Genomic DNA, 14116 nt, shown 5'->3' on the forward strand with positions numbered 1-14116 from the left:
TTAGTTTACTATTAATCGTACATGCAGGATTTGCGAAGTGGCAAGTCTGGGAACTACACAATGACGGACCATGTGCACATCTCTGATGAGGACCTCTTGGCGGCAACTATTCTCCCGCTTCCCCCTTTGCCTGAGACGTCACATTCCGCCTCTCCTGCGTCTTAAATGGTGGGCAGTGTCCGCTACGTGGCACCCCCCCCCCCCCCAACATGCACTGAGCTGGGAACTACCACTGAAGCGCGCAGCTCTGTAATGCTCGGTGTAGTGGAATCAAGCCGTCGTCTTAGTACTGCGGCAACGAGAATCTGCTCTGTTAAATCTCAGAGGAAAATTGCAGCTTTTCTTCCAATTGTGAATCGGGCTGTGGTAAAAGCCCACAACGGGTCGGGGGCCTCGATGTGCTCTCATACAGGCTGCCAGGACTTGTGTAAACATGCTGGAAGTGCTATGGCGATGGCAAAAACTGCTAATGGGTTGGTCTCAGCTCCGTTACCTCAATCTGGCACGGTACCGATTTAGAAAGACCGCTCGGACACCACTCCGAGCGGTCCTTCTAAATCAAACGGTCAGCCCCTGCGATGCACACGGGTGTGGACAGAGGCTGACAGGCATGGCGGACACAGAGGAGGAGTCACGGGAGTCGGAGTCAGAGGTGAGTGACTGTGTGTGTGTGTGTGTGTGTGTGCGCGCGCGCGCGCGCAGGGGGAAAATGTAACTCGTTGCATGTTTGTGGTGTGATATGATTGGTTATTTATAATGTGCTTAATACCCAGAGGTTTCTAAGCGCGGACCCAGGGATCGAACCTGTTACTTTGTCATCTTGCTTCCAAGGCAAGCACGTTGCCCCTGAGCTATCCTCCCTAGACTGAGGTGGGATTGAGTTAGTATGCTTGGGGCAAGAGGAGACAGTAGAGGGGCAGGAACAAAGAGAAAAGCGGGTTCGGGGGATGAAGCCCCACGATTTAATGTTATTACGGCTTTTTGAGGGCCGCACAAAATCGACCCAAATAAATCTGTCTTTTTTAAGTGCGCCCTTCAAGAAGCTGAAATTTCACGTAGAACCTCTGGCCCTCAGATGGCGTATGACCGGTGGGTCGTTCTTTTGACCAGACGGCTGACTCCACCTCACACAGTTATTCTCTATTCTCCGCCGGACTTGGGGAAACTGTATGTTCAAGTTTTGATTCATCCTTATCCTCCATCGGTTCTATGTCTCCAGCTGTGCCATTCCGTCACTTTCCTGCTGCCTCGACTAAGACGCTAAATGAGGGGCAAGTTCAGGTGGCGCAGTCAATAGTTGAGATTAACCAGGTGTTATGTATCCTTGTCTCTCTCTCTCTCCATGAGGGCCTTAAAGCGGAGGCAAGGGTGAATACCCTACTATTGGAATATCTACTTTCTAAGTTTTATAATAATAAGCTGTATGTGACTGCTAAGGAATTTCTATTCAACCAGACTCTTTTAAAACCTACCTCCATAGAGGCTCCTCATTTAGCTACTTCACCACCTAAAATACCTTGTCTGGGGTCTTGTGATCCGAGGTTGGAGTTTCAAGGGGCAGGGCGACTGGACCTTATGTCCAAGGGACTTTAATTAAAGTTGCCTCAACTGGTCACTGATGGAAAAAAACTCTTCTGTTTGGCTTCTTTTTTAGATCCAGCTGATGAAGCTCTGGGGTCTAGTTTAATTATAGCTGATTTGGCTGGTTGCCCTGTACTGCCATGGTCTTCCATTACTTCTGATGCTCCTTGTATGAACGAGCGTCCCCCTAAGGTGGGGGTGGTGAGCTCGAATTCTCCATCTGCGTTATCCCTAAGGGCTCCAGGGGGAGGCCACAGGCCACCCGTGAAAGCACAGGATAAGAGGGGTTTACTAGGACGACAATAAAAAAATCAGCCAGTTATGAAGATGGCAAACTCAGCTTCACAGCGATTTCTGAGATTGTTTTAAGCAACCAACAGTGCCTGCTGTATTGGCTCATAATAAGAGTGACACTTTGAGCGTTGTTCAGCAGGATGTGGATTTTGTTGTTGACCTGACCACTCCGGATGTAATCCCCACTAAAGTGAGGGTGATCAAACAGTTGGCTTGGGTAACTGATACAGTTTTGGCAGCTCCCTTGATCCAGCGTAGGGGCCAGAGTAGCCTAAATGTCGTGCCTTCTGTAACGATCAACATGGCAGTATTGGCAATGGATGTTGACAACTCTCGGAAGTCTGTTCAGGATAATACGTTTGGTTCAGTTGGACAGTGGGAGGAACGCTTGGAGAACTTTAACACAAGATCACATTTTGGTGGGGCTATGTCACCTGATCCTTGACATTTGGGCCCAAGAACAGTACTGTCCTTCCTTAAGCATGTTAAGGGTCCTGATCAGGAACTTACAAACCCGGTACACTCATTTAGGCTTCTGCTGGAATGCGTTCATCCAGACAACGGCTCTTTGACTCGTAACCACTCTAACATACTTTGCTTGTTTTCTGAGGTACACAGCTGGGCAGGTATCTCTTCGAGCGATCTTCAGCCAGTTTACTTTATTAATATGCTTAGGACTGATAGATCTGTTATACATTTTCAATCTAAATTGGTTTATGATTTTGTTTTGCAAAAACGCCAGTCTTTCTAGGTTTTTGGTTTTGATCTGTCCCACTATGTTGAGAAGTTGACATTAGATGTTGTAACTAAGGGGGATGAAAGAGTAAAGAATCCAGGGGAAGAAATTCAAGCCCATCAGCATAAGATGAGGACCTCTGAGGAAAGTGGTGAGGGGTCCTGGCTGCTGAGTCTGACGAATCACAGATAAGGTATAATCTCCACTCTCCACATTAGAGGAAACACGATCACTCTCCATTTTCTTTCTGGAATATGTTTAATAATCCTCTAGTAGGAATGCAAATCGGGTTACACATGCTCGTTTGTCTTCAGGAAACCTGGTTGCAAAATCCTCCTTCGATCAATGGTTTTGTTGTGATCTTCCAGGCCGCTAGGCAAGGCGACAAGGGTCGCCCGTTTAGGGGCCTTTTAACACTTGTTAAATCGGGGAAGGACTTTCTTGTAAAATCATCTATGGACTCCTACTTTGGTGCTTTAATAATCCATGTTCAAATCTAAGGAAGTCCAACTATTGAGATTCTAATTATTAATGTGTATTGGCATGAGGGTATGTTCACGCTGATTGAAATCTTTGAGTATCTACTTGGATCTATTAACGAATGGCGAGAAATATATAGGGGTGGTCATGTTATTCTCCTAGGGGGATCTAAACTCTGATTGTATTCATGTGAGGTCCCGTGATGTTGAGGATCTACTTGGTGTTGAGATTTCCAACAAGCTTCAGAATGGCAGTTCATGGCTAGGTACCCAAGAGGGGTTAGGACTGCTTGTTCTAAATGGTGCAGTTCAGGGGGACATTCCGTACCGCTCCACTTGGTCTAATGGGAATGTGTATTCTACCATCAACTATCTCTGTGGATTGGTGGCTTTATACAAACTGTACTAACCTGAAAATTACACCCAACTCCTTTAGTGGCCGTTCTATGTTAGTGGCCCACTCTGGCCTGAGCTTGAAAAACGATAATCTGGGCCTGTGTGATCTACTGACTAATCTGGCCGGAAATAAAATCTCCTGGAATTTCACCTTGGCGTCAAGAGTGAATTCTTCACTTAAACATTTATTGTACACTACTTCTCAGTGAGAATCTTGGAGGATTTTGTTGGAGTTTTAATTAAGTCAAATGGACGTCTGGGGAACGCTAGGAAACAAGCAAAAATCCCAAAACACTCTCATGCCCATAATCTGGAAATTGTCTCTAAAAAACGAGATATGAGAAAGGCAATCAGGTGGCTTAGTAGGCAATGTGACCGATCATTGGTTAAAAGGAATAGTGCGATTAAGGCGTTTCAACAGACCTACCGTAATTGGCTTAGGCAGAGTCGTGCTAAAAGGCACCAGGCTGATGCCGAAGTTATGTTTTTAATTCTTGTCAATAAATATACCAGGACCTTCTGGAGTTTAACAAATAATTTTAAATTCTCCCAGCATTGCAACCAACTTGATGCTTTAGCAGAGTCTGACTGGGTATCCCACGTCCTTGACCTGTTTGCTTGACCACCTGGGGAGTTTGCTATTTTTTCCCCAATTTGGGGGGGGGGGGAGACACTATGGAAACATCTTATTTAGACAATGACAGGGTGCTTGATGTTATGAAAAGGATAAGGAGTTCTTGTGCCCCGGCCCTAATCAGCTGTCCAACGTTCTCTATGTGCATCGTCCTTGTCTACCCTCTTTGAAAGTATCCTTAGTACAAATCTTTTCCTCCCTCCTCGTCTACTGCCTTCATAGATCCAATTTTCAAAAAGGGTGAGAGATCAAACCCATTTACCTATAGACCAATGGCGATACTGGATGCGGACAGTAAAGTGTTTTCATCAATACTACTGCCGCATCTGGAGCAATGGGTAATCTCATAAATTGGTTAAGGAGCCGTGCATTGGCTCTATCTAATCCACTATCAAGGATTGATTCAAGTTACGGTAAATTCTCCCTTCTTCCATGGATTAAATATTATGAAGGGAAAATCGTTCCTAAGATTCTTTGTGGAATGTTTGTGTATCCCCGATCTACCTTGGACTATCTCCCCATTCCCAAAGAATTCATCTGCAGGAGGATTTTACATCGCCCTAACTCCATCCCTATATGTGCCATTAGATGTGGGCTGGGATCGGTATCCCTTAAGGCGAGATCCCAGTGGAAACGCTTGTCCCTCTTAAGTAAGATCATGTCTCCAATGGAGGGCTCCCTGTTTGTTGACCTTAAAGTGTTTCTTGAGGGCAAGGGGAGGACTTGGCTGTCTGAGATGCACAAGTTTTGTTATAATATCTTAACAGTGATGGGTTGTTCTGGGTGTGATCTGATGGAGAATGCAACCAAGGTTAAGAAGTCTCCCTTCCTTGGTGATTGGATTGGAACCACTGAACATATGCACACGTACCTGTCGCTGAGTCATCTTCAATTTGATCATAAGAGGTCTGGAACTCTAGGTCCATATCTTGCAATATATCCGGCTAAGTCTCTTAGGACTCTTTTTTTGCGATTTCGCCTGAATCTGATCCACACTAAACAAATCCTGGCGAGATATGGCTTGCTGAGGATGGACCAGGCAGTCTGTCCGTTTTGTAAGGTTGAGAACCAGCTTGAATGTTTAAAGCACCTAACGTTGTTTGGTCCTGCTGTGCGTGGCTCCAGAGATAACCATTTTTAAAAAATGTCAGAACGCTTTGAGGTTGGAAATGAGGAATTAATTTGGTTGACTTGTTTGGCAGGTGGTACTGTCCTTGCAGTGACTACATTTTTAAAATCATTGAATCTTGAAGATTCATAATAATTCATTGTATGACATGTTTGAATTTGCATTGTATTCTGATGATTTTGTATAATAGATGATTTGCTTACGGATGTAATTTCTGAGTAATGTTTTATCTCTTTTTTTTTCTTTTTCTACTTTAACTCTAATTTCCTCTTTCCTTTTGTGTACATTTTTATGTTTTTCCTTTTTATATTTTCTTCTTTTTATCTGATTATTTTTTCCTTCTACTATCCGTTTTATGTATCTTGCTGCTTTAAATTTGTTAAAGGTTAAGTTTCCTTAGCCATATAACAGTAAAAAAAAAAGATTAAGGCAGTGCCTGGTAAATGCCAATCTCATGCTGACACAAAAATTGTTGCCATTGCCAATGCTTTTTGTTTTAAATTATTGTTATTAATGCTTTACAAGACAATATATTGCAAGGCCTAATAAGTGTTCCAGAATAATAAGGGACACTCTATGTTGATTTGCCTATCAAGCAATATGACAAACTGCATTTATAGTATTGTACTTCAATTACCTATTTGCTAACTAAAGCTGTCAGGGAGACATTACGCAGAAAAGCCTCAGCGCTGCCAACCAAGTACAGTGGGGATTCCTGCAGTAAAAAAGGGGGATTACCATAATATATAATAATACATTAATAGAGGAGTAGATCAGGTAAATGGACAGGCAAAACCACCAAAAGGTATTGAAGGCTAAGGAGCAGACGTAGGCCAAGAAAAGAGACATAGGCCCTCATTACATGTTAGGCGATGCTGGTAAAAAGTAGCAGTAAATCTGTTACCGCCAACTGCACTGCCAAACTCCAAAACATCAAGGTAAAGTGGCGGAAAAAACCTCAGATGAAAAGCCGGAGGTTTCTCCTCCGCTTCAGCTCGAAACAATGGATGATTTACCACGGGTGAATTTACCACCCATGGCAAATCCTCAGCAAGCAATCAAAAAAACAAGGCAACCTCCCAAGGTACTGGTTGCACCCCAGTAGAACGAAATCTACACCCACAATGTGTATATATTAATTATTAATTGTCACGCAGTGAACACAACTCTTTGCTTCTTCTTTATCATGAAAGATGATTTATATTAATATCTTTACATTTCTTTTTCAATAGCAAATGAGGTGGCGAGTCAATGCATTTTGGACAAACGTTCATCTTCGAGGCATCAAACTGTTGCGCCTCATAGGGACATGTTCGAAAATTGCATAATTCTGTTCTATTCCCGTCAGAGAATCTGGGTAAACACTAAAGCAAAGGGCTCAAGTTAGAAGGTAGAATCTGACAGTGACAAACATTAGTGCTCGCCACAGGAACCATTTAGTTACAAAAGGCTAAGCACTCCCCATGGAGCTCACGACTCGGGGTTTAACACCACCTTACTTGAAATCGTAATGTGACGGAATCTGACAGATTGTGAGCGGTACAAGCGCTAACCAAGTTTGGTGTTATTTCTATGGAAATACCAGCGGAATTCTGCCAACCGCAGAATGTGACACTTGGACATTATCATTAACAACACACAAGACAGAGAAGGGATTCTACAAATAGTTTGAGGGTAGTTCCTGATTAAAGCACATCGCTAAAGGTAGTACATGCAAACTAATGATAATCTCTGGTAGAGTTCTGAGTATGAAGAACCCCAGGTGGCTCCAGGGGTGGCAATTCATGGAGGATTACCCTGTGGCGGTTTCCTAACTTCACCCGACATTAGACCAGAATATCTTGTGGTGCCAATGTTCAGGAAGTTCCCTTTACCCACATTAGACCAGAAGATCTTATCAGGAGGTTTCCTTCACCCGCATTAGACCAGAAGATCTTATTAGGAAGTTCCCTTCACCCACATTTGACCAGAAGATCTTATTAGGAAGTTCCCTTCACCCACATTAGACCAGAGGATCTTATCAGGAGGTTCCCTTCACCCACATTAGACCAGAAGATCTTATCAGGAAGTTCTCTTCACCCACATTAGACCAGAGGATCTTATCAGGAAGTTCTCTTCGCACACATTAGACCAGAAGATCTTATCAGGAAGTTCCCTTCCCCCACAAAAGACCTGAAGATCTTATCGTGGCCATGTTCAGGAAGTTCCTTAGAGGTGCCCATAACTTCATTCAGGTGGATCTTTTCTTCATACGAGCCACAGGGCGTTTTCCCTATATTTAAATTCCCCATTTGGTTTCAAGAAAGTATTATACTCGGTAAGTAAGTCAGAAGAAAATATGGTTAGTGCTCCAAAAAATGTCCTTAGTGATGTCCATCTGGCTTCTGACCCTGGAGAATTCTCTAGATTACGCTACTGAAGAGACCAATGAGATACATGTGTACTGGAACTGTAGGAGCTGTCCACAGCACTTGAAACCATGCTACAAAATGTAACATCGATTGGTGTAATGGGGAATGGTTTTTATCCTTCCTGCCAAACCGTACTTATCTAGCCAAGATAGGATCCAGACTGTCCAAAATCTCATGTGCATTCCCACAAGAATCGTCCCTGGTTTCCTAGCACCAATCCTATTCAACTTCTACATAGCCTTCACATCATTGATATTCACAACATCGGTTATGGACGACACCTACTTAGAGTTGAACTTCTGGTGCACTTTTGAAAACTGTCTATTACAGGCCCAACAGTGCCTATAATGGAACTTGCTCAACACATGGAGATTCTACTCAATGACTTTGAATCTTCCTGACCTCTGTCTTTGACCTGGCAGCACTCTGTGCACCTACCACGACTCTGGCAGCTCAGGTATATATCTAGGGCTTGCCAGTCACTAGCCATCAAACACATTAAGTGAATGCTACTGCCAGGTGCATGCACTGCCATCATCGCCACCTGCTCTTGTGGTCCTTCCCCTCCTACCGTCACCCCTCAAAGTAACTGCACTGGTCCTCCCTCGCAATAGTCGCATCATGACCAGATGTCTGCAACAACATCTACTATGGGTTGCCAACAAAGACATGGTCAAGGCTTCAAAGAGCCCAGGCCATGCCGCTAAACGCAATGTCTTTCTGAGGCATCAAGAAGACAACTGTACACTGGCCGCCTAAAATCCCTACATTGACTCCCTAAAAATAACATTCCCAGTTCAAAACCTTAGGGATGACACAGAAAGGTGAGACGCATGCCATGAGAAAGTCGTACCTTACAAAAGGGTTAGTTATGTGCAGTTCATAAAAGGACATTGTAATCCCTCTATAGATAAAGCAGAAAATCTGTTCGTTTGTTCCTTATACAACGTCACACCGTTCCATCAATCTGCACCAAATGTTGCACGGTTACCTGTTAGGACCCTCCAGACATTAGTGGCTGCATGACATTACAACACCTGATCCTGTTCCCCAGACTTCAACCTCTTCACACATGAGACGGTTGCCTGAAAACGCGGAAACATCAATGGGGTCCTAGAAGGAGCAGAGAGAGCTCATTTTAAGCGCCCCGATGGGAGGAATAAAGACTGTCTATGAGGTCTCTGAAATGGGATGAGCTACACGATCACAAAAGTGTAACTGTACTGGAATTCACAAACATTGGAAGTCATCTTAGTAACCTTTGTAAACATACTGAAATTACAGCTGTAGATTCTGCGATGTGAGGAGTGAAAGTGATTGGACGTGTTTGTAAATGTTCGGGTGTGTGATGGCGGGAAAATGTGGTGGAAAATAGCGTATGAATGATTTCTCTGCAGGCTTTTTTCTCCTGATTGACTTGTAGTGTACCACTAAATTCCACTTCTGGGTGCAAGTGGGCCTTTTGTTTTGTGAATCAGATGCAATTTACATACATTTTCTGAACCACAGAAAATTGCATCTGATGTCCTTATAAATGTTTTCAGGTGTAAGTTATGCCCAATGTATGAGTAACTTACGCCAATAAATAAGTCTGTTCCTCAAGGCTTATGCATCACTCTCACTAGCTCTATCAGGGGGAAGAGGGTCTCTCCGCTTGCAGCCTCTTTCACACTGACCCGCCTCCCAGAATGCGGCCTCCTTATTGGATATCCTCCTTGTTCCCTTTATCTTGTAGCGCTGTGATGCCGCTGCAACGTGGCTTTTAGGATGCGTCAAAAACTTTAAATCCATAAAACAAGCGGTGCCTGCAGGCCACACCTCAAATCTAGTAGTAGTAATAATTATTATTATTATAACACCACTACCATAGTAATTGTGTTAACTGCTCATCTAGCCACACCACAGACTGAATGTTCAGCACTTAAACTATGCCTGGGGATACTAGTAGTCTCATGAAGAAGGGAATGCGACCAAGCAGTTTGGGCTGGACTGCCCCTTTTGAGGTGGGACCAAGCCTGATTTGCATATGGTCTTTCCACTTTCTGTAATGTTTTGGCAGGCTAAAGAACAATGTTTTCGAGGGTTGCCCAGATCTAAGCCAGAGGTTAAGATTATTGTAAACCTTCCAGACATCACCTCTTTTGTTTTGCTTTAGTCAATGGGAAGGGTATGCCCAAACGTGGGTCCTGTGCAAGCTGGGCCTAGAGACCCAAACTACGCCTCACTGATGAGGCCCAATGAAGCCAAAACGTTCCGGAGGGTGCTTGTGGTCTCGTGCAGAAGGGATGTGACCTGGCAGTTTGGGCTAGACTGCGCCTTTGCGGAGGAGACATGCATGATTTGCTTATGGTGTTTCCCCTTTGCGTAATGGCTTGGCAGGCTGAGAAACAATGGTCTGGAGGGTTGCCCAGAGCGATGGCAGAGGTTAAGATGAATTCTAAACTTTCCACCCATCACTACTTTTGTTTGCTTGGGTGGAGATGTGGGCCCTTCGATTTCTTTCCAACAAGCTTGGAAAAATGGGCATTACAATGTTTATTTAGCCAGGTCCTGAACAAAATCAAGCACACTGACCCCTTGGTGGGTGAGCAGCTTTCTGAGTGCTCACAGGTCTGAAAGCCTGACCATGATGTTTTGTACGTCCAGGCTGGTCGATGTTACTCGATTTTAGAAGAACATGTGTGGATGACATCAACCCAACTGAGTGCCTTGTTCTTCTCGATTTCTAGCTTCCTCTAAGTGGTGTGTGAGGATGGGAGGGAATCAGAGGATGGAGTGTCATGACATTGAAAAGGCTGAGGTCGCAGAATGGGCTGCGCTATTTTATGTGGCTGTGCCACCTCGGCACGCTGACTGAAGCTCATTACTCTTTAGTTTTTGCTTCCCTTGCAATTACAGAGTAGGGCATACTATAAGCAGTGTTGCATAGCAATTTGCTATGCAATTCTGTAGGTTTGCTAAATAAATTGACTTGTGTAGCATGGCTGCCGATTTAAATTACCCTGATCAATGAAAACACACCACACCCTGCATTCCTCTTGTTCTCTTCATCCTTCTTTCACCAAGTTACAAGGGACTTATAGAAAGAGAGAGCGCGTAGCAGTAATCATCGCTTCGACTCTTAAAGGTTCCAAAGGCTTGGGTGGGAGTGGTAGCCAATAAAAGTTCTTTCTTTTTCAAATAATTGAAAACCAGAAGTAATCATAATGATACTTCTATTAAGCTAACTATATTCTGTTTCACAAAGACCAGTATGTGTTAACTTTATTTTTTTTATTAGAGTCCTGAATTTCCATTCCTAAATATTTGAGTTGCTACATGATGCATAACTACAGCATTTCTACTGTAAAACATTGCCTTATCGCCATTATTTTCAGTAAGGATTAGGTTAGTGTATATAATCTCATAGTGTCAACAATATTTTTTTTATTAGGGTAAGGTGCATCATATTAACGAGTGAACACTTTTGAAAATGTACATCACCACACAGCCTGCTCTTCCATCCATCTGTGTAACTGCTCAACCCATGTACTTATCCCAAAGTTATTGTCATTCTATCTGATCACCCTGTTTTATATCAACCACCCGAGAGCGAGATTTCCCCAAACTACAATATTCCACATAGTTTTCCCAGTTCTCTGCTTGCTGCGCCATCCACTCTGCTTAGTTTCTTTCTTTCCTCTTACATAATGAATACATAAAGTTGACTAGATGTTTACTCAAAATAGCTATCAATGGTTCCATGCAGTCTGGTAATCTACAGGCCAACTGCTAGAGCACACACTGTAGTTAGTCTCCAGAGCTTGCTTTGCTCCATATTTATGATTGCATTATATATTCACACCTGGGGGAGAGAGTTGGCCAATATGGAGGCCGGAAACTCAAGCACAATCTGCAAGTAGCTGCTGCATTTCATGCCAGCGTGCTGTGCTCTACCCAGCCTTCACCTTGTATTGTAGGCGGCGCTTCTCTTAAAAAAAGACTCAAAAAGTGTAATCACCCCAGGCGGTGACCCGTAGTGCCAAATACAACTTTTGTGGGCGTACAGGTTTAGAATTATTCACTTGAACCTATTTGGCTTTGCCTTGAGGACCGTTACCGGCCCTTCCCTCCCCCAAAAGCAGTATTTAACACTACATTGAAAGCAGTTGATTTTGATGCTAGGCAAGGGTCCTATTGCCCACCTGAAGTTGACACCTACTCTGCTTGCTGCCACACCATACTTCATACGTAGTCTCCAGCTATGGTTTTCTGTTCAAATTGTGAACTTTTTGATTTAATAAACATCTGAACTCCTCCCTACGCAGCAGATGATAGGGAAAGCATGCAGTATACAGGACGCTGCCTTGTGCAATACCGACTACACCTAGCTGCACAGAGCCTTCCACTGAAAACTGTTTTCAGAGCCTTTTTATCATATCCATTTATTTCTGTCCATTCATGCAGCTAAAGTTTCCATTTTAGATACTCATCTCTAATGTCTTGCTTTAGAGGTTTATAAAAATGTACGCTTGCTCATTTTATGTCTCTGGTACTACAAATAACTTCTGAGACATTTATAATATTAGCACAAAATTGCTAATCAAATCTTATTTGCAAATCAAGAACATTTTAATTAGCAAACACTGCTAATGAATTTTTGAAAAATAATGTATGCCTTGCAGAGTGCTGGTGAAACATGGATGTTTGACTTCAGGGAGGTTCTTGTTACTGCTTTGTCGTGGTTTCTTAGTTGTTCTGTCTAGAGCAGATGCGTAAGCCACATGCCAGCATTGGAGTTTCGATATGTTAGTCTTGTTACAATATTTTGATTTTTGTTTCTCAGTTTGGTGCATCCCGTCATGGACTCTGAAGCCTTCACATGTAGGCGCAAAGCTATACTGTCCAGGGGGTGTTAGGCTTGGCTGGCTTTTTGGTCTTAGGGTCATAGGCAGTGCGGGCTCAAGGTATGCTCAAGGGGAATGGTCACACAAGGGTGCCTCAACCCCCATAGCAGCAAATACAGGGTGCCTTGCTCCAGCTCAGTGTCATGTAAACTTAAATATCAGTCTGTCCCAGCGCCTACTAAAGAATCGCGTCACCCGGTAATCCAGGCAGCTATATTACAAATCTTAAACCTCACTCAAACCTACCACCTGTAAGGGTGATAGTTGTCTGGCAACAGTTGTCAGGGCCTGTGCAGCACAGTTGATACCACTGATCACCAAATTCGTCAACTCTGGCTTTAGGGAAAATGTGGTTCCAGCCTCGATCAAACAGGCATGGATCGCTCCACTGTTAAAAAAGAAAATAACCCTCGACCCTGCCTTTCCTGAAAACTACCACCCAATTTCCAATATTCCATTCCTGCTTACAATTCTGGACAAGGTTGCATACACAGAGATTCAGGAGTTCCTGGAACTTCATAACATACTAGGATCTAAACAAACAGGATTCAGGAACGCCCATAGTACCGAATCCACCGTACTAGATTTGAAGGTTAATATCCTACATCACTTTGAAAATGGCAGCACGGTACTTCTGATGCTACTTGATCTATATTCTGCTTTTGATCTTGTGGACCATGCCATTCTTGTCCCAAGGCTACAGAAATCCGCACATTTCTCATCTGACGCAGCAGACTGGATTAACTCCTTTTTGTTGGGTCAAAAAGCAAAGGTTTTCTACAATGATTCAAAGGTAGAGGATGTTCTGCTGTTCTGTGGCATACCCCAGACGGCATGCATCTCACCCACACTTTCTAACATCTTTACAATCCCCCTCTTTGAGATGATGGAGGACCTTAGGGTGATCTATGCGAATTATGCTGACGATACGCAGTGTCTTATCCCGCTATCTGATGACCACGCAAAAGACATCATCACTGTGAACAACATCTCCAGCACAATAGAATCATGGATGGTGGACAACTGCTTGGCGCTTAGCAACAAAAAACTGAGCTCATGATCGCGGGCACAGCAACCCCATCTGCGGAAGTTTAGTAAAGAATATCTGTCCTTTACCATCGATGATTGCACCATTGCCATGCTACCAAACGTGAAAACCCTATGCGTGGTGGTAGATCAAGAATTGACTGTGAAATCCCATGTCAATGGCCTCATTTCCAGCTCTGCCTACTATCTGAAGCTCCTATCCCAACTTCTTTCTCAATCCTATCAATTTTGCCACCATTGCAAGAGCTATCATTGGGGCTCGTCTGGACTACTCTACAAGTCTCCTGCAGTGCATCGGCAAAGGGGAAATGCTGCACCTGCAGATGATCCAGACAATGCTGTTCGCATGGTGCAACCCCTCCGTAAGGCTGATCATTTCTCTAAGATAAGACAGGCTCTGCATTGGCTCTCCATGGAGAGCAGAGTCACCTTTCGCACCCTCCGTATTACTCACAAGTGACTTTATGGTAAGCGCCCACGCTACCTGGCAGTGAGAATTTGTTGGCTTTCCTCGCTCAGAGTA

The 14116-nt window shown here is 43.7% G+C and overlaps 1 protein-coding gene across 1 annotated transcript in view; it reads left to right on the forward strand.

Moving 5' to 3' along the window:
* Positions 1 to 220: 220 nt before the first annotated feature.
* Positions 221 to 14116, forward strand: part of RHBDL3 (rhomboid like 3) — a 1128603-nt gene continuing 1114707 nt past the window's right edge. Inside the window, exon 1 of the mRNA XM_069654975.1 lies at positions 221 to 652. Coding sequence (XP_069511076.1) covers positions 434 to 652 — 219 coding nt within the window. The 5' untranslated portion in view covers positions 221 to 433. The remainder of the gene's footprint in view (positions 653 to 14116) is intronic.

This window comes from Ambystoma mexicanum, chromosome 3q (assembly GCF_040938575.1).
Source record: "Ambystoma mexicanum isolate Mex_15411 chromosome 3q, UKY_AmexF1_1, whole genome shotgun sequence".
NCBI lineage: Eukaryota > Metazoa > Chordata > Amphibia > Caudata > Ambystomatidae > Ambystoma > Ambystoma mexicanum.